General features: G+C 42.6%; 4 protein-coding genes across 4 annotated transcripts; 3 read left to right on the forward strand and 1 right to left on the reverse strand.

The window, feature by feature from the left end:
- On the forward strand, positions 1-4,430 carry pnhd (pinhead; the record flags this gene model as incomplete). The annotated part of the gene is made up of 7 exons (XM_079750546.1): positions 1-52; positions 334-429; positions 656-795; positions 1,120-1,393; positions 1,905-2,086; positions 3,063-3,121; positions 4,179-4,430. 7 exons carry the CDS (start codon positions 1-3, stop codon positions 4,327-4,329), a joined length of 954 nt encoding a protein of 317 aa, XP_079606672.1. The 3' UTR covers positions 4,330-4,430.
- Positions 4,431-5,857: 1,427 nt separating this feature from the next.
- admp (anti-dorsalizing morphogenic protein) lies at positions 5,858-7,802 on the forward strand (the record flags this gene model as incomplete). The annotated part of the gene is made up of 5 exons (XM_079751353.1): positions 5,858-6,140; positions 6,290-6,423; positions 6,547-6,669; positions 6,833-7,022; positions 7,375-7,802. 5 exons carry the CDS (start codon positions 5,858-5,860, stop codon positions 7,800-7,802), a joined length of 1,158 nt encoding a protein of 385 aa, XP_079607479.1.
- A 1,954-nt stretch (positions 7,803-9,756) lies between these two features.
- Positions 9,757-15,635, forward strand: cib3 (calcium and integrin binding family member 3; the record flags this gene model as incomplete). Its single annotated transcript, XM_079750547.1, has 6 exons — positions 9,757-9,807; positions 10,384-10,418; positions 10,692-10,803; positions 11,611-11,758; positions 12,894-13,089; positions 15,632-15,635. 6 exons carry the CDS (start codon positions 9,757-9,759, stop codon positions 15,633-15,635), a joined length of 546 nt encoding a protein of 181 aa, XP_079606673.1.
- LOC307086425 (ras-related protein Rab-8A-like) lies at positions 14,132-19,992 on the reverse strand. Its single transcript, XM_079751633.1, has 8 exons — positions 19,842-19,992; positions 19,295-19,355; positions 19,120-19,180; positions 18,673-18,750; positions 18,473-18,562; positions 18,136-18,201; positions 17,990-18,040; positions 14,132-17,152 (listed from the first exon to the last, which is right to left on the reverse strand). The coding sequence occupies exons 1-8, from the start codon at positions 19,963-19,965 to the stop codon at positions 17,063-17,065; spliced, it is 621 nt and encodes a 206-aa protein (XP_079607759.1). The 5' UTR covers positions 19,966-19,992; the 3' UTR covers positions 14,132-17,062.
- Positions 19,993-20,297: the final 305 nt, after the last annotated feature.

Raw genomic sequence — 20,297 nt, forward strand, 5'->3', positions numbered from 1 at the left:
ATGGATACACATGGGTCCAGTCTGCTCTATCTCACCGTACTCTACCTCACCCGTGAGTACTGTTTGTTGTGTGTTTTGTTGGCCCTTAGGTTGACAGCTATTTGCTGATTGGTGTTCATTATTTGTCTTAGCCAAGACACGTTGTAATCATTTTTATTTTAATAATATACTTCTACAAATAGTTGTGAATTAATAAATGTGCCTTTCTTGTTTTTCTGGCCCTGAATTAAAACTAAGCACTGAGCGAATATATAGAGTTAAAACTAATGTTTTTCTGATCTGAGCAGCTGTCTGTATGCAATGTATTAACCTGTTAGGTGTGGTTCTCTTCAGTGGCAGAGGTGTGGAGCAAGCATGGGGAGCAGAGAAACCTGTTTGCCCTGAGAGCATGCTGCAGAAGACAGAGCCACTTTGTTTACATTGGTCAAGGTAAAAGGATTGAAAACCAGTTTAACACAAAGATTAACACAACCATTGTTTTGTTTGAAGTAAAACCTCAATTGGGTTCTCTGTATGAGGACAATGGTCTACTTTCATTTTCACATTTTACAGGATAGTTAAAATATAAGAAAATTATTTGCATCGTCTTTTCTTATTTATCAATGAATGGGAAATATTTTCATACCAATAATGTATATTTGTGTGTTGTTGGCAGACATCTCTGGGAGTCCGGTCAGCATGGACGTGGGTATGTGCCGTTCCCACTGTGGGAGCGCGTACAGGACATCAAACGATCGCACGCAACAGGATTACCTCAAGTATTCCTCAATGCTGGAATTTCTCCGAAGCAAAAAGGTGAGTTGACCCTGCAATTTTAAAACAGCCACAAGGGCGCACTGTTACCTCATTATTGTTCGCGAAGGCATAAAAACTTAGTTAATTGTTAGTTGACATTTTAGGAAATTACTATTCTATTTCACTTTTTGTCTTATACTTTCTTTTCAGTCTTTCCACGAAGATATGGCATATTGATATAGCTTTTTGCCAATTATAAACACAGAACTACTCATTATCAAAACCCAAAAGCGTAGTACTTTTATTTGGTATCATAATCCAACGATGCCATCAACCAAGGAACACGTTTCAACATGTCTTAACAATACGATTTCTTACTAATAGATGGGGCCGCGAACGGCGTACACGGAGAGCGCTGAGCACCCCGAGCACACGCCGTCGTGCGGGGAGAGCCACGTGTGCGAGCCCACGGGGATGAGAGTGGACCGGGTGCTTCTGTTTGAAGGGCCACGGGAGGTCGAGGTGATCCAGGAGTGCCATTGTGAAACAAAAATCACCCAGTGTCTCCGGACCCCTGCATTGAGGACCTATTTCTTTGAGACGCCGTACGAGACTGTTGTCGACGTCGGAGGATGCACCAAGTCCAAGGGCTCCCCAGGTGTGTATGGCCTCCAGGGTCATAGCTAGGCCTACCTGCATTATTCAATATGCTTCAATATACTTACAATTATTCCCATATGTGACAACTGAAGCACGAGTCACAGACAATATATTATAGGCCACTAACCATTACAAGAGATCGTATTTAAAATGGCGACCGGTTTCTGTTTACATTGCGCTGCTTTGTAATTGGCCCGCAGTCTTGAGGGGAACATACGTCAATATAAGGCTAAATTTACTGTATGTTCCGGTCATTTTAACAGAATCTTGATTTTATTTATGTCTTGTCACACATACATTGACACTGTCAATGTTGTGTCTATAATGTTGTCCTACCAAAATTGAATGGCCTCATAATTAACGTTATTCCTAAACCTTTTCCTCCTGTGAAAGGGGTCCCTTGGGAAACCTCCCCTCATTGAACATCCCTTAACACTAAAAAATAAAACCCTCAAGTCAAATAAAACTACATCAATTGTAAACTTGACTTATTCCTGTGTGCTTCTCAGATGGATTCTCCTGTGTCCCCACCAAGTTTGCCTCAGCCATAGTCGAGACCCCCAACAAACTGAACCTCGTCCAGACGGCGGTGGCCTGTGAGCTGAAGGAGAGTTGTTACCGAGTCCCATCTATCGAGTACTACTACGAAATAGTCGACCAAACAGACGGAATCAAAGAGGAGAAACTAAAGGTCGGTCCAAGCAAAAACGTGGATGTTTTCAAAGGTCTTCATACTATTTGAAAAGTTCACAAAGCCTAGAGTTTTTTGTTTTTTTTCTACCAAGATTAAAAGGCTGCTTCTGATTCGGGCCAGTATAATCCACATGTGCCCTTTGATAGGCTAGTGTACAGGAAGCTGCAACTGAAAACCCCTCAGACAGGGTAATTGCATTTCTTTAGGCACATCAGGACGTCTAGAGGAGAGTACTCAATCCCCAATAGGGCTAGTGGCTGGCACCGCACACACTCATGTGTTAAGTGCTATAGGATATCACACATGCATGGCTTCATTGGGCCTACTATACCAATACACATTACACAATAGAGCCGTCTGGCCGGCAATAACATTTGGGAAAAAGCCAAATGTTTTAAGAGTCTTTCACTTTCTGGTTAAAAAACACACGAAAAACAAACACATAAAAACTAAAAGTTGTGTTTTAATTTGTTTTTCACTGATCAGAAAGAAGCCATTCAACATAGATGTAACTGCAGCTCTATACTAGGATTGTGATTCAAACTATTAGATGAGGTTCATTGAAATGTACCACTCAATCCTTTTTTTTTTCTTCACAATCCTCCCCCACATCATAGTCATCAGTCATAATCAGAGAGCATGGGCTTCGTCAAAACCAGATTTCACGTTGTGGTTTATAAATAAACCCGGAGCAGAAACAGAACCAGTAATTGGGCCAGCCCTGCATCAGAGCCGTCTGCCAGCCTTCACACCGAGGGTGTGAAGAAAGAGCAAACACAAATGGTGTCGCAGGTGTCAAATCAAAGCAGTTGCCATGTTAAACAGCACATGGCCCGCCCCCTACCCCCTATCCCCTATCCCCCTGCCACTCTACCCCCACCATCTCCCCCCCACGCTGGTCAATATTTGTGAGCTAGCTGTTGTGTGCTAGCTGCTGATGGCCCGCTCTGTGTTTTGCAAATTCTTTCCACAGGAAATAGACGTGGGCAGATGTATGGGAGGCTGCACCGCAGGAAACCGATGCCTTCTCAGGTAAGCATGAACACAGCTGGCCCAGAGTCAACACCCCCCCATCCCAGCCACACACAGACCCCCAGATCCCACCTTCCCTTCTCCCAACAACTGCGTGTGAGCGGGGTGTTAAATTGATCCTCCTTATCCCCAAACACCAAATGTGTATCATCATTTTTGTACCAGTGTAGAAATTATTTCAAGTCAGTTCATTCATTCCTGTGCGACCAATGCTTGCAAAGCAAACCAGTATTGAAAAATGGGTGTTGTCACAGTGAATAGACTTCTGAAAGGAGTAAGTAAAGTAAGAAAAGAGGAAATATTTACATTTTATTCATATTCTTATGCAAATCAACATCCCATTGGTAATGTAGTTTGCTAGCAAAAGATTGGGCAGTTCATGTATACCCAATGATTTACTTGGATGCTATGCATGCTTTGGGTTTCAGGCTTGGGTAAACCAGCCAATCCAAACAATCGAAAGTTGATACTATTATAGGAAATCCTTCTATATTTCATTGATAGCCTATTGTTTTATGGTATATATTATGGTATATTATGGTATAAAGTAAATAGATAGACCCAGGCATTGTGAATCACGTCACAGTCTATCAGAAAGACACAGGCCTGATTGCTTACTGTCTCAAAATGAAGATTCAACAGCAAACTAGAACCGGGGCCATTTCAAAATCTATTAATAATTTGAAAAATAAACATTTATTTTAAAAATGATTTATTTACAAAAGGCCTGCGCCTTAGCTCCAGCTGGTCTGTCTGGTCACCCTGACGTATAGCTTATGTGTGTTGGTGGGCTGTGGGAGGACTAGCCTAATAAAATGACTACATTTCTTTACAAACATCTCCATTGTTCCACATTATGGCAGTCCATATAGTGTTGTAGTTAATAAAGTCAAACTCAGACTCTTATTTACTAATATAACAAACCTGTTGGCAAAATGTATCTATCAGAAACGATGAATGATGTATATGTGAAAATGTGTGTTTAAATGAATGGAAATTTATACTTTGTTTTTTAATCGTACTTCAAGTGTATTCAATCATCGTTTTCTGATTGCAGGAGCCCCTCTGATCCAGAAATATGTCGCCTTTGGGCTGAAAGACCACAAACCTCTTGTGCTCCACAAAGCCATGAGAGCCACACTTTCCTGAACCAGCATGGACAGACCCGCACCGTTCTTTCCATTACCTCGTGCCAATGCCAGAACTAAATATAGCGTCCTCCAGTGGAGCGCACCTGAACTGTTCACCGCTAGGACGGTTGGGGACGTGTACTTCTAATGCGGTTTTAGTATTTTTGATACAATTTTGATATTTCACGTAAGCCTTTCGTCTCTACTCAAATAGTATTGTATTATATGTAATATATGTAAACTATATAATTTGTAAATAAAACCTATCCTAAAGCTATGGATAAAGAGTTAGTATTTATTTCATTAAGCAGAACCTTCTGGTGCGACTTTCACAGTAAGGTCAGATTGTACTACATGGAATGGATTTAGTAGGGATGATTCTAAAAGCCTTCTTAAAGAACAAGCGGCGTAAATACTTTGAATGAAACAATAGAAAGGCTCTAGGAATAACATGTAGGCCTGACACCTACCACGCCTGTTAACCCTCATAATGGCTACAGCAATAAAAGACCAAAGGACAAGGCCTTGGTAGAGGATCTATTTTCAGTTATAACCAAAGGATCCAATTGTTAGTTGTCTTTAAACACGTGTCGGAGAGCAAAGAGTTTATTTTTTTTGTATAAACGTGTGAAACAACAAGTTGTGTTATCCTTTGGCTACGTGAGAAGTTTATGACTTGGTTTCAGGGTGTTAGGTGGACAAAAAACACTTTGATGTCCCTGATAACAATTATATTGAGGGCGAGTGAGTTCAGATTTTAAACTGCACATCGTGCGTAAAGATCAAGGATGACACATGAAACGGCACTTAAAACATTCAAAGGACTGTTTCTCGAATCACACAACTAGCTAGACTTTGATCGTTAATTGGGTTTCAAAAACATTGATCAAATGTAGCCCCACTCGTTGATTAGAAGCTTTCATTTTCTAAATATCAATGCGTAAAACAAGCATCTGGAAATGTTAAAAGGTTACAAGACTATTGCCATGCCAGTCGGTGTTGAATCTCTATAAATTCATTGAATCAGTGATTATCCACATATAACTGGATAAGAAGTTATGCAAATCCCACGATGTGTAGCCAACGACACCCTTCTATTTAAGGAAGGAATGGGAGTCCCGCAAGACACTGCCCCAATTATCCTAAATTAATGGATTCCTTCAGCAGCGGTTAACCTCCCATGGCGAGCAGCAAACACTTCTCAGCAGCCCAAATCTGATTTCGTCCGTTTTGTCTTTGCATTTTCTACATCCTTAACCAAATAAATATTCTTTGCAGAATGATACGCCTGGCACTCCATTTATCAAAATGTCTCAAGGGTCGGTTGGAATTAGTTGATTTGAAGTTTAATTCCAGACGTCTGCTGAATAAATCTGCAGTGGGGTTCACACCTTGTTAACCACGCCATTAGTATCCCTTTATATTCGCTGATTGGTGATTTACATTTGCGACCAAATAGCATCTTTACTACTGTTTACCTAGGCCAGGGGGACACTATAAACGGGGCCTGAGTATTTGATATATAAAGTCGACCTTCCAGGGACCAACACTCACTCCAATTCCCAGTTCCTGGCTGGTTCGGATGCAGCTGCAAACCATGTCCGAGATGCTCCTCTTCGTTCTCAGCGTCGCCTCTCTATTGTGCAGGTCTGCCGGGAGGCCCTCCGTCAACTATTTGGAGAACCACTTCGAGACAGAAGAGGTTCGCTCCGAAGCCATCAAGAGGCTTTTGGAAGTTTTTGGAATGGACGACCCCCCTCATGCTCGGGGCCACAAACAAGCGCCCCAGTATATGCTCGATTTGTACAATACAGTGGCAGATGTGGACGGCGTTACCAAGGACCCTTATCTTTTGGAAGGAAATACCGTGCGCAGTTTCTTTGACAAATGTAAGTTCCACGGACAATGCAAACGATCCGTCCGTTGTTCATGCTGTGTATCCTCGTTCAATTGCCGTATGACGTGCACTGGGAAATAGAGCCACACACTGGTGGATGGGTTTCTCATGTGGTTTCTTTGTTGTGTTTTTTTCGGATAGTGCGCAGTGAACAAGAATACAGGTTCAATCTGTCCAACGTGGCCAGAACCGAGAAGGTCCTGAGTGCTGAACTGCATCTTTTCAAGTTGCGCCCTCAGTCAACCGTTACATTCAACAGACATCATTTCTGCCAGGTAAACATTTCATGGATCAGACGTGGAGGGCAAATAACCAACAACAATACTGATCCAATCGCCAGGCGAGGAGAGCTATTTATTTCAACCCAATCAATCTTTTTTTTTTCTCTTCCCGTTCAGGTCAGCGTCTATCAGGTGCTTGATATCACGAAAAAGAACATCACGCTGGACAGAAGGCTGCTGTCCTCTCGGCTCATCCCCATCCACTCAAGCGGCTGGGAAGTGTTCACCATCACCCAAGCTGTAAGTGTGCACTGCCCTAAAAAATAAGTTACGGATTCAAAATATTTCGCAAAAAATAAACAAATAACAATCGATAACAAAGGAAACAAGACTTCCTGTATTTAGACGTACCGTTGATAATTGTGTTTGTTATTCATTTTTTTCTATGCGTTTTTGCTTAAAGGTGCGCTCCTGGATGGTGGACGAGGGCAACAACCAGGGTCTCCAGGTGGTAGTGAAGACCCTGGGCGGCAGCCAGGTAGACATGAAGCTGGTGCGCTTCGCCTCCGGACGCAACCACCACCAGAGCAAGCAGCCCATGCTGGTGGTGTTCACCGACGACGGCCGGCGCTCCACCACCCTCGAGGGAAAAGGTAGGAGACGTGCTAAGCTCGCCAGATCACTTTGTTTCATTATCCTTCTTCTACCGTCGGATTCATACACTTGTGTTCGGCAGTGGTGCCGTGTAAAGAAGTGTGTAGTTAGTTATGGACTTCTGTAGGTGTGGAAATACATTGTGCACAAGTTAGCTTTGATGGCCGGTGAATCAGTAGGTTGCATTATAATAATAATCAAAGCGAAACATGACCAACCTCACCCCTTGATGATGGTGGTCTCATCCTTGTCTACTCCCGCCTTCAGACGGTTCCCTTTGACGTCTTATGATGTCCGCTCACTCTTTGTATGTACTATTTGATTCTAACGGGTTCTTCCCTTCCCCCCCAGATCCCATGGACACGCCCCAGCTGCCCCACACACCCATGGCGGCGGGCCCCCCGCCCTCTCGCAGTGCCCGGTCCCTGGACTACGGCGACGAGGACCCCGGCAGCCCGGCGGCGGCCTGCCAGCGCCTGCCCCTCTACGTGGACTTCGAGGAGATCGGCTGGTCGGGCTGGATCGTGTCGCCGCGCGGCTACAACGCTTACCACTGCAAGGGCTCCTGCCCCTTCCCGCTGGGGCAGAACATGAGGCCCAGCAACCACGCCACCGTGCAGTCCATCATCAACGCCCTGAAGCTCACGCGGGGCATCGAGACGCCGTGCTGCGTGCCCGACAAGCTTTTCTCCATCAACCTGCTGTACTTTGACGACGAGGAGAACGTGGTGCTCAAGCAGTACGACGACATGGTGGCAGGAAGCTGTGGCTGCCACTGACCTCCCTCTCGCTCTCTACGAGTCACTAGCCGCTGAACTCTCTCTCCCTCGTTCTCTCTCTCTCTCTCTGTGAGTCACTAGCCACTGACCTCTCTCTCTCGTTCTCTCTGAGTTACTAGCCGCTGACCTCTCTCTCTCTATGAGTCACTAGCCAGTGACCCTGCTCTCTCTCTCTCTCTCTCTCTCTCTCTCTCTCTCTCCGTCTCGCTCTCTCCTGATGGGATGGCTCAGTAATTGATACAGCCCATGCTACAGCACACACTGCATCGATCAGCATCGATGCCGTGTAAATATCCCCGCAGTCTGGATTTGTACATTTGATTAGTGATGAGTGAATTCATTTTATTTTTTTATCTCAATGAATCATAGTTTAGAACAACGGGCTAGAAATGAGTTATGTGTTATTTGTTAAAGTGGCGTTGTAATATATGTATATACTTATAAATTATAATATATGGCAGTGCAGCAAGTGATATCATGTGAAAAATGTAAATGTGTATATTTTATGTTTTCCATTGTGAGCCAAAGTTGTAATAAATGGTGAAGAAAAATAACTTGTCAGTGAACTTTCTGTACTCCCCGATGCCTCATTCAAAATTAATGGAGACTTAACTAAGACTTAGTGCTGTCCATGGATCACTTTGTAGCATTCTGATTCCAAAAAATGTAAAAGCTACCTATTTTATTTAATTATATTCGTAACATCAATATCTAAATATATATTATGTATTAGTCATTTTGATAAAGAACCTACAATTATAATGATAAGTACATTGGGAAATTATCGAATTACATCACATTGCTTATAGACGCCTTTTTTATTATTATATTATTGGTAATATAATAACTTGTAATCTGAGTGGCCATGTAATGCTCGTAGAAGACACCTCATTATAAATGTGAGAGAGTGAGCCAGAGTGCAGAGGACATTGGGTCATCAGCCAGAAAGTGGCAGACCGGTGATGCTTGTGGCGTAGCAACGTGGGGGCCAGGGGGTGCCATGGCCCCCATAGGTCAGAGGATGGCTACCCCGCTGCCCCCTCCCCAGTCGGAGACAAAAAATAATATTTATTTTTAAGTATTTTCATTTTAAGTCTTTGAGTGCTCTGAGCGACGCGGTGCGTGAGTTTTAAAATACACGTTTTTGACAATCAAGTGCCACCCCAAATAAAAGACCCAGAGCTGGCCCCCCCCAGAAATAACGTCCTGGCTACGCCCCTGCTTGTGAAGGTACAATACACGGGTGGCTACCATTCAACAACTTCATGGCCCTGAACCACCCTCTTCCCGTGGGACATAGGGTTAAAGAGATTAAAAAGAAAAGCTTTCAAAGCAGAAAATAACTGAAAAGATTGAAAGAAAGTACTCTTCATGTAAAACAATATTCAAGGCATGGCGTCACACGATGATATATCAAAAAGAAACGTAGTCAATGTAACAAAAGCATTTAGTTTATCCCCAATTTCTGAATCTCTCGCTAAATCTTGCAAACGCTTTGTTCGTTTTCTACAAAAGACAACGACTGATCCGTAGTCACGAGATTATCTAACAACACATCAATCTCCGGACCTGATGAAAGCAGTCAGCTCATCAAACGGTCTATTTGCCCACTACAAAAACCCTGGCTCCGCACTGCAGTAACCTGAGCAGGGCCAAGGCGTTGGTCATACAGTGGCACTAAAGGGGGTTGATGGCACTCAGCATGATGCCGGACGACAGCCCTGCCTCTTTGTCAGAGGGGCGCCCATTCTCTGTAGAGAAAACGATGAAATGCTGCCATTATAATGGAGGAACCAAAGGCCCCCAGGGTTGCTGGATACCTGATATGCCTCTTGGCTGCGCAGGTACTCTTTTGTCCTGGTATTTCATATCTGACATATCAACAGGGCCCCCGATGGCATTTTAATGTTGCGGCGAGCAATGGAGATGCTACCTTGCTGGTTCGTGCACAGACATGGGGAATAAACAGACCATATTTTCGGCACAGCAGCTTGATGCCTATCAGGTACGTGTGTGGGTGTGTGTGCGTGTGTGTGTGTGTGTGTGTGCACGCGTCAGCCCTTGCTCAAACTTTGGTGATTGTCACGGCCTCTTGTTTTAAAAAGAGGAATTCTGTGGGCCGCTGAGTGAGACTTTGCTTGTGCCGGTCCTCTTTCACATTGAGGAGAGAAGTCATGCTAGAGAAAGGTGCTGACCCCAATATGGCTTGATGGTTTACTGAGAACAGAAGACCGGAGCCAGCTGCTTAAGATGTCATGGAATGTTGTATTTTGTTCATTCATCAAACCCCATTGAAGCAGATCTGGACGAGCTTGTTGACTTTAAATTAAACAGGATTTTCTCTCCAAAAACATATCTTTGAGATGAGGAGGTTGCTCAGAAGTCAGAAGTTTCTTAAGTTCAGAGGTAAACAGAAAGTTAGTGAAAGGATGATTGGTACTTCAGTGCAGCATTTCTTTTGTTAAAATACATCATTGAAAGGATTTATGTATGGTTATTTGTGTAAAGATTATATACGTCAAATCCCCTTTTATTCTTTTATGTATTCATCAATCATTTAAAAGTCTTACTGCCTTTGCAGGATTGCACATATTTTACAAGAAAAGAGATTCTCAGGTGAGCAACTGTATAGATTGTAATGTGAATGTCTAACCATTGTGGTGGAAGATAATTGTTATATCTTAACAAAGTCATTATTCATCTTTGCTCAACCTAAATCAATTGTATATTTCCTTATTCAAATGAATCAAATGTAATTTTAAACAAGAATTGATTTTAATCAATGGTTTGTGTTGTTATAACATAAAAGCAATTGCATTCAGGGTAAATGTTACTGTTACTTTTTTACCCTAACAAAGTAAGGTCAGAGTCTTACGTACCTTTCCAAAGGCTGTTCTCTCGCTATCGGGACCTGGCACCTCAGCTCGTTCCTCTTGACTACACAGACCAGCCAGATGTGAAGTTACCATATGAGTTGATTGGCAGCATGCCAGAGCTGAAGGTAGGCCCAGTAGCACACACGCACACACGCACGCACACACACACACACACACACACACACGCACACACACGCACACACACGCACACACACACACACACACACACACACACACACACACCACAGACACACACACACACACGCACACACTGTGTACCCGCTATCCCCGTGTTGTCAATACATAATTAATGGGCAATTAATCGACAAAAGTATATTCAAAGGATATGTGTTACCCGACGCTTTCAAACTTAAAGTAAACCTTGATGTTTCTAAAAGGTGCGCTTATCGCGATAAGATAAACGATGGCCTGCGTCCTCACAAAACGAAGACAGTTAACCGCGTGAGAGAACAGGGGGTCGTCCTTGCCCCCATGGCCCACAGAGAGGATGAGGTGAGCCTGTAATGATCAAGAGTCTGTTATTTAACCAGACAGCCGTCAGCCAATCAAATGGACGATACAAATACTAACTCTACTCTGGATGTACTGTTTGGGTCACCCATCTTAGTGTACACTGTCGAATTTTCAAGATTTCTATTATAAAGCAGGATTAAAAGTCTGAGTGCATTAGACTATATCATGAATAATAGTGTACATATTGTACAGTATAAAAAACGTAGTATTTAGAAGAAAAAAAAGCTGGCTAAATAATGAGGAGAGGGGAAAGACGCTGGGAAAACAAGTGAGGATCACTCAGTAAAAGACAGGATCAGCACCTTGTTCCATGCCTTCAAACGAGGATTGACTGCTGATTCAAATGTGGAATGAAACCAGCTTCTGAAAGCCTGAGGTCGGTCCCCTCTCGTTTCCAGGATAACCCGTTCCGCCAGAGGATCGCCGAGGTGTTCTCGGAGGACGGCGAGGGGAACATGACCCTGGACGACTTCCTGGACATGTTCTCCGTCCTGAGCGAGATGGCCCCGCGCGACCTCAAGGCCTACTACGCCTTCAAGATCTACGGTGACTACGCCCGCTCCACAGGTCAACCAGGGAACCAGCTCCACAAAGGGGGTGACCGTGGAGGATGACTTCATCACGCAGCCAACTGAAGTAGAACGATATGATGCTTTATAGAGGGCCTCTGGCAGGCAAGCAAGACAGAAGAAAGAAAGACTAATAGAAACACAATCCAATAGATGACAGATAGACAGATAGACAGATAGACAGGTAGACAGGTAGACCGGTAGACTGATAAACCGACAGACAAGATAGATACCCCTAAATGTAAATGTTAATAGATAACAATAGATTGACAATCTAATAGATATATAGATAAACAATCTAATTAGATAGAGATAGATAGATAGAGCTGGATAGATAGATAGATAGATAGATAGATAGATAGATAGATAGATAGAGAATTAAATAGACATTTACAGACAGTCAAATCTGATAGATAAACAGAGAATGCAAGTTTGCAGACAGACAGACCGATGTAGCTATAGATAGAGTTAGAGACGCTCAGACAGAGAGAGTGAGGGTTACAGAGCTTTAAGCATGATCCAGGGAGTTATTAATGATTCATAGCGGCCATTATACAGGCAAACAGCTTGTGAAAGCCCCGCTTGCGCTGTGCACCCGTGTCCCCCCACTAATTAAACAAAGCTGACAGATGAAGATATTGCAGGCGCGTAGCTCTAGTCATGGGTCAAAGGAAAGTTGCCATCTATTATTCAGCATCCATGGAAAAACAGTAAGCAGGCCATTGTTCGGGAAAATAATGCGAAATCCCTCAGAGAGCTCCCTGTGGATCCGTGGAGGTCTAAAGGTCGATGTTGTCAGTGTGTCGCATGTATTATGTCCACTATCTGGTTTTATATCCGCTAAGACGGGATATATTATATTATTGAAGGATTTGTTTCGGAGCAAAGTAATTGTGGCGCTTGATCAACACAAAGGCAAAGAGGATAACAGAAAATTCACAGTGCCATCAATTACACACTACAAATGAAAATGTAACAAACACACATGCGCACACACACACACACACACTCACACACACACGGCATTGTGCCAGTTCCAAATTTAAGGTAAGAGAAAGAAACCCTACAAAATAATCCTTATTGACCTTTTCCGTTCCCTCACCTGCGTTAAGATTTCAACAACGACGACTTCATCTGCAAGCTGGACCTGGTGAAGACCCTGAACAAGCTGACGCGCAACGAGCTGACAGAGGGCGAGGTGAGGATGGTGTGTGATAAGGTGATGGACGAGGCCGACATGGACAACGACGGACGCCTCTCGCTGGAGGACTTCCAGCACGTCATCGTCCGAGCACCCGAGTTCCTCAGGTACAGACACACACACCTCAATAGGACTTTGGTTACTTTTGGTCTGAAGTTTAATACTTTTAGGGATTGATTGAAATGACCTCAAGTACTTATCGCTTTACGAGAGGAAGCATAGAGGTTCAAAACCTCCCAAAAAAAAAAACTTGCGGAAGTTACTATCTATAACTGTCTGTAGAAAAGTAATACTTTTTTTTTTTTGAAAAACGAATGAGAAAGATGTTGGTTTACAATCTATTTATATGAGAACACACCCAAGTGCTGAGTGGGAGGGAATTATATGTTATGAGGGAAATTATAAGAATTGTGATTGCAAACAGTGTTTGCAATTAGTCTATGCTGGAGTTAGACAATTGATTAAGTTACAATATACAACGGCACATGATAAGGTGCCTGCTGTGTTGACGTGCTGAATGAACTTCATTTTGATATAAACTAAATGATATAGAGTGGGTAGTCGGCCTTGAACCGAGAAACATGTATGGATTTGATGAAGGCATTCAATAACCCATCGAGCATGTATGTCCACAGCACCTTCCACATAAGAATATGAAGACCAGGACTGTATGCGGCTCACAGACCAAAGCACACTGCAAGAAACATATCAGTCATTTCACTTCTCCTTCGCTTCTACATTCATGCATTTTTTTTGCACTGCTCAATGTTTTACACCGATATGTATATATATATACACACACACACACACACACACAACCATGTTTTTATACAGAAGAATAATGCTCTGAGTTGCACTGAAAATGAACTCTTGCAAAAGAGTATCCATTTTTCGAAAGCCTAATGCATCACCTGTTCTCATAATATTTTGAGGTAGATGTGATGGCATGGACTGTTCTGCACCTTGTCATATATCAAGTGACTGGAACAATCCATCCAGTCATGGCTCATTAATTGACATTTTGGAAACTTTAACCAGAATACTCAAAAGAATAGAATATAGAATAGATCACATGGCACCTTCAAATCTATCATCACACCATGCAGCTATTGAACCATGAACACTACCACAAACCAGGTTTAATTTTTAAGAATCTTATTTTATTAATTCAAAAGTACACATCTACTAATAGTAGATCCATTTCCGTAAGTTTTACAAAGTACAGTACATTTTCAGGTAGGCTTATAGGATTTTCAAAATGTGGTAAATAAAACCGTTTCTCAAATTGCTTGTTATTCTTTGCCGGATTTAATGTAGCAATGAAAATGTGTCAGTAAAAAAAAGAGGAATGTAAATAAAGGTTTGTCCACACAAATGTCACAAAAAAAAGAGAAATGTAACTCAAGAGATCCATTTTGCATGAAAATGCTGAACCAACGGATTAAACCGGTGGTCTCTGTAAATTAAAGCTATTATAATGACATACAGCAGTGTCTCCACACAATTGAATGGTCTCTCTGTCTTTTCTCAAATAAGTGTTCACTTGACAGTTTGGGTTTCAACAACAGAGCCTGTCCCGTCCTCAATGAAAGGATAAACAACCCATCCTCTCGCCTTCAATATGTGGGCTAAAAGTGGAAAGGAACAACATCATAACATTTTAGGTCCAAATTTCACAATGCATAGTTCAATCTAGAAGAAACAATTTAGTACGACGCCATTAAGACAAGTGGTTATGTTGAGGAATTAACAAGAACATCGTTGCAGTCCAGAAAAAGCGCCTAAAGAAAAATGTCTATACTTACAAAAGTAAATGGATGAGAAAGTCACCAATATGACATGATGGCTTTCATATTAATTGTTCACATACCAGCAAAATATATGAATCAGATAAAAAATACTTTATGTGGCATATCTTCTACAAACAGGTTATATTTAGATATTGGGTGGTGCTATACAGTGTGGATGCTGTGCCACAAGTGCCACCTAGCTGTCAAACAAGTAAGTGAACACGATTAGACAGCGCTTACACTCAACATAACACACAAAAAGGAATGAGAATCTTTTGTAATTTGAGTCCAACTTGGTTAGACAATCCAAGAGTATATATGACTTAAGGAAACAGGTGAAGGCTGTTGAAACTCTATGCTTTCCTGATGCAAACACCTATACAAATAAAATCAACCAGTAGTGACAATGTTTGTCTCCTGCTCACAAGTAATAACCAACCAGCCTCCGACAAATAGAGGTTTGCCTTTGGGTGTCGTAGACTTCAAATGTTCGACTTCCATAAACACAATTAACACAAGTCACAGAGTGGTCCTGTGGTTTTGATTAGCAGCAGAAGCATCATTCGCACCTACAGCATTCCAGGCAGACAAGGTAAACATGTGACCGTTCACTTCATCTTTACACCAAAAGCACTCTTGCGGAGACACTGAAAGCGGTTTCCAGAAGAAGTGAGTATTCTATATACTTCCGGTACCTCATATATGGGGCTCTGCTGACCAGTTAAAAACAGACAGCCGGGTGACTTGGTTTTAAAGTGTTTGTGGAGAACGATGAAAGTCTACAGCTCTGCGGGTAAGCCTCCATCTGTGGTTTCCTAGACACGCGAAACAGACATTGCTGTGTTTGCCTCTTTCATAGATGATGCAGTCTTACTGCTCAGCTCAAATAGGCAGATCCTGCTTCAACTGATTAATAAATTGGGGACATCTTTCAAAATACCAGTACAGTGGTAAAAACTAAAGAAGCACAAAGCAGGTTTTCAAGAACGTGTAATATAATTTGTTAACAGGTTTGTCCAATCTACCATAGTCCAATGGATCCAAAACGTATTGCAGAACTATCACTTGGCACAGACTATACACAAAACAGGTTATTGGTAAAGTGCAAAGACGTGGGTGGAAGGGGATGGGGGAAGGCTCATTTACAATACAGTGTGGCAGGGAAATTTGTAAGCAGAGAGGTCTGTATAAACCCGTGGTTTTATTCGCCGGTGTTGCAACCAGAGACTTCATATAGCTTGCCAAAACAATTAATCGCACAATAGATAATGACAACACTAAAGGTTTTAAGGCATGCTATCATTTATACTGCACACCACAATAATGCAGCATGCAATGATATTCAAGCACGCAAGAGGTTGGAGGCAATACTGACACGCGTACCTGTAGTTACTTCTGTCTGACCTACGTGGCACATTAAGGAAGGGAGAGGATTTTTTATAATGCTTGGAATGTTGTTTTCAGTGAGCAAAACAAGTGAAATACTGGAATAAGGTTAGGTGTCATGTGACCCGTCAATTATTTTCTACACGCATTAACCGTATTTTTATTGCAATCCCCCCATGTTTGGTCCCATTCAACGATTACAAGGAATTTACTGCAAACCAAAAGCATGAAAAAAGTGCTGAGGAAGCGAACAATAAGTCTTAAAACCCGCGGTCATTTTTGCAAGACTGCATTACTTTTGAAAGCGATTCATTACTTGAACAAGCCGATCAGTCTCTGGTTGACCCCACGACAAGAGGCAAGGGACGACCATTAAAAACAAGTTTCAACACACTTGTAAATACCAATCCCAAACCATTGGCATTGATTCAACTCCACTGAACAACATTGGAAGAGCTGCTGTGAAACTAGTTGGGAACCAAACGATGAACGTAGTACTACCGAAGGGACGGAAGAGTGTCTTTGCAATACAATATATTGGACTATTATTTTTTTTTATAATCCTGCTCCTCAGGATTCAGTCATTCGCTGACCCACAGAGGGGAGAAGGGGGGGGGGAGGACAGGAAGTGAGGAAGTGTGTATGAACAAAAAGGAAAAGATAAAGGATCCAACGACGGACGCCTTCAGCCGACAAGGACAAAAGAGAGAGAGGGAAACACGTCGATCCGCCTGCAGCGTAATGATACAGATTTCATGAGTGTGGACTGGGGAGAGGAAGGGAAACTGAAAGGGAGGGGGAGGGGAGAGAGAGAGGGAGGCAGGAAGTGCTGAAAAGGAAGCACAGTCCGGTTGTGTCCAGTATCCTTAAAAAATAATAATAATACGGAGACCTTTGCCCCCCTTCAGAGCAGAGAGCAGCGGAAGAAGCTGGACTTTTTTTGGGGCTCGGAGATCTTGACGCCGTGGCTGCCTCCCTGGGCCGTGTTGCCCTCCTGCAACAAGAGGGAGAAGAGAAAGCCAGCTCACTGTGTTGCTAGGGACAGATACGGTCATCAGGGGTATTATTCACCATAATGGGGGCGGTTGGTAGTGAATGGTAAGAAATATGAACAATTGCAGCTCTGCCAATTATTGAAAGGGGGACAAAATGAATCATCCTGTAAAAGCGTTTTGTAGTCCTCAGAGTAAGTAAGATTTCAAATGACAGACTTGGATGCAAAATGTTTACTTTTTACATGAAAAAGTAGTTAGGTTACTGTATTAACGCGTTACTTACAACACTGTCTACCGGTCTCACGGTAACGTCAGAATCCATACCGTAGCGCAAATTCACTGGTGTACTTTCTATACCGTTTATACCGTAGCCCTACACCCCTACTTCAAAATCACGTTAAGAGTTTCCATCAGACCCGCGCGGTAGCCAGGCGTCTCATCCAAAGGCAAGCTCAGTTGGCGCTATGTGCTTCAAGATTCTGAAGCAAGTGCTGAGATTCCGATTGGCCCATAGAAATGTAAACTATAACAATTATCCAATAATCTTTCATATGAAGGACAGCCTTCCTCGCACCCCCCCTTAAAAAAACTCTCAGATTCTACGCGATTCACGTGAATGACGCAATTGACCAAGAGAACGGCGATTGTCGCCGAAAAGCGACAAGTTTGCAGGTGTGAGTTATTCCGGTGGCCGTTTAATACTTATGCCATTTATAAGGATGCAATGGTACAGGTAGGGCAATATTTCTAAACTTGTCAGAGAGCACTTCCTCCTTCATCACTAACCAAGTACAGGAAGGATATGAATCAGATAAAGACAAAACGGTTCTGCTCACCAATTTTGTGTCCATCTTTGACTTGATGTCTCTCGCAAGCGTCAAAAATGCCTTTTGAGAAAAGCAATAACACACGTGTTACAAAACAATATAAAACACTTAGGCTTGATTATTATGTGACAAAGACAATAATAGCGCCAACTCACATTTTCCACGTTTATGTTGGCCTTTGCACTGGTCTCCATGAACTTTATGCCATACTCCAGCGCCAACTGGATAAGGAAGAACAACCAGTTACCTCTTAGGAAGGTCCATCCAAAGACATACAACGTTTACCATTTGTTAGCTCAACCACTAAACTACTGTTCCACAATGACAAACCAAAATACTAATAATACATAAAAGCAATACCTCCAGGTTTATATTAACCTTTGACAATGTTACCCGTGTCTCAAGTCGTTGTCTGTGAGTTGTCTTGGCCGTACACGTTTTACTTGTGAGGCTGAAGGTTTAGGTGAAGCCATTGTAACAGTAAACGCTCACCTTCTCTCCCCTCTCTTTGGATACTTGGCGCTTGTCGTTGATGTCACACTTGTTTCCCAGTACCATCTTTTCAACGTCCGAGGATGCATGCTGAGGCGACAGAAAGGATTAGTTCAAATGAAAGGATACATGTTGGCTTCCCATTATATATGGTTTAATCTTGTAAGCCTAGTCAGGAAGTATTTTTTGGTAGAACACACCTCCTCGATGTTTCTTATCCAATTTTTGATGTTTTCAAATGATTTTTCGTTGGTTATGTCGTAGACCAACATGATGCCCTGGAAAGGAAAAAAACACTTTAAATACAATATATAAGAAGGTACTAGCTCAGACTGGGCACTGACTTACTGGTATGTGACTTAAGGCAGCGTCAACATAATGAAACAGGAACAGAAATGACACGACAAAATTCACCAAGTGAATTAGGATGTGCTGTGTTTTAATCATAAAATCAGCAGTTAACATTGCGGATAAAAGAGAACAAGTCAGACTACAGAAATTCGGAAGCTAATTATCAAAAACACTGCGTGTGTAAAGACGAGACTATATGATCAAAGCGACGTGTCTGCGTGGGGAGGGTTTGCTCGGGTTGAGTCCGCAGGTTTCGAAGGAGGTGACCCAGAACTTGGAGAGCTGCAGACGCCTACCATTGCTCCTCTGTAGTAGGCGGTGGTGATGGTTCGGAAACGCTCCTGACCAGCGGTGTCCCTGGAAATGATCAATATCACTTTTGTTAAGACGTGCAAACCATCCAGATATTGATCTCCAACAGTTTCCATCAAAACACCAATGCCTTTACGCGGTACAATGGGGATAACTTACCATATTTGTAACTTGATCTTCTTCCCGTCTAGTTCTATCGTTCTTATTTTGAAGTCAATTCCTGAAAAGACAAAAAAAGCAGTGAAAGGAATGTCAGCAGTTTACTCTCCATGAAACGGTACGACTACTGCGTCTTTAACACTGAACAAACGCCTAAAACGTGGTTAGTGCTTTATTTGGGACGTGCCTGTGTGGTGCGATCCTAAACAGCACAGAGAGCAACACAACTAACGGATATGTGAGGTTGTACATGACGAAGCTAGCTAGCCGTTAGCTACCGGCCACTCATGTGGACGGAGGGGAAGGCTAACGGCTATCTAGTTACACCGCGATACAGCAGACCAGATAACAAATACAATAAACCGCATACATGCTCCGTGTCGATCGCATACACACGATAAGCAGTTCGATCTCTGTTGACAGACGGCTAAAGCGACAGTGGTTGGACCCAGGTCGTCTGGCGTCCGCCCAGCAAGTAGACATACCCAATGTGACTTGTGTTGTCAACACAAGACACACTAACCCGTTCAGAAGAAGACAATCGTACCTATGGTGGAAATAAACGTGGAGTTGAAGGCATCTTCTGAGAACCTGAATAACACACAGGTCTTTCCGACACCGGAGTCCCCGATTAACAGTAATTTAAACAAATAGTCGTATGTCTTCGCCATACTTGATATTGCGGAAATCCCGCCCGGCAAAACAGAGCAAACGAAACTGAATATAAGGAAATGACGCCCCCTGTCAAGCGGGCTCTGGACGTCACCGAGCCTATTGTCCTGCAATTAACGGGTTAAAGTTTAAAGCAAAGGGCCTTATTTGTGGAATTTTTACTCATTAATGTTATTATTAGTTAATGATTAGTTCATTTATAGTGTAGTTAAAAATAATAGTCTAGTATGTAACTGTGTATGTATTAAATGTGTGTATGTAATAACATTAATTATCCACCAGGTGGCAGTAAATCACTCTTATAATAAAAAACGAACTAAAAAACAACTTG

The sequence above is a fragment of the Pollachius pollachius genome (genome assembly GCF_949987615.1).
Source record: "Pollachius pollachius genome assembly, chromosome: 14".
Taxonomy (NCBI): Eukaryota; Metazoa; Chordata; class Actinopteri; order Gadiformes; family Gadidae; genus Pollachius; species Pollachius pollachius.

What these genes read in the sequence shown, in the direction of transcription:
- LOC307086425 (XM_079751633.1), bottom strand. Translation starts at nt 19,965, where the DNA reads ATGGCGAAGACATACGACTATTTGTTTAAATTACTGTTAATCGGGGAC. An exon ending in CCTACTACAGAGGAGCAATG is followed by an intron (nt 18,751 to 19,119) that starts GTAGGCGTCTGC and finishes TTTCCTTTCCAG; the next exon opens with GGCATCATGTTGGTCTACGA. An exon ending in CCAACATAAACGTGGAAAAT is followed by an intron (nt 18,041 to 18,135) that starts GTGAGTTGGCGC and finishes TTTTCTCAAAAG; the next exon opens with GCATTTTTGACGCTTGCGAG.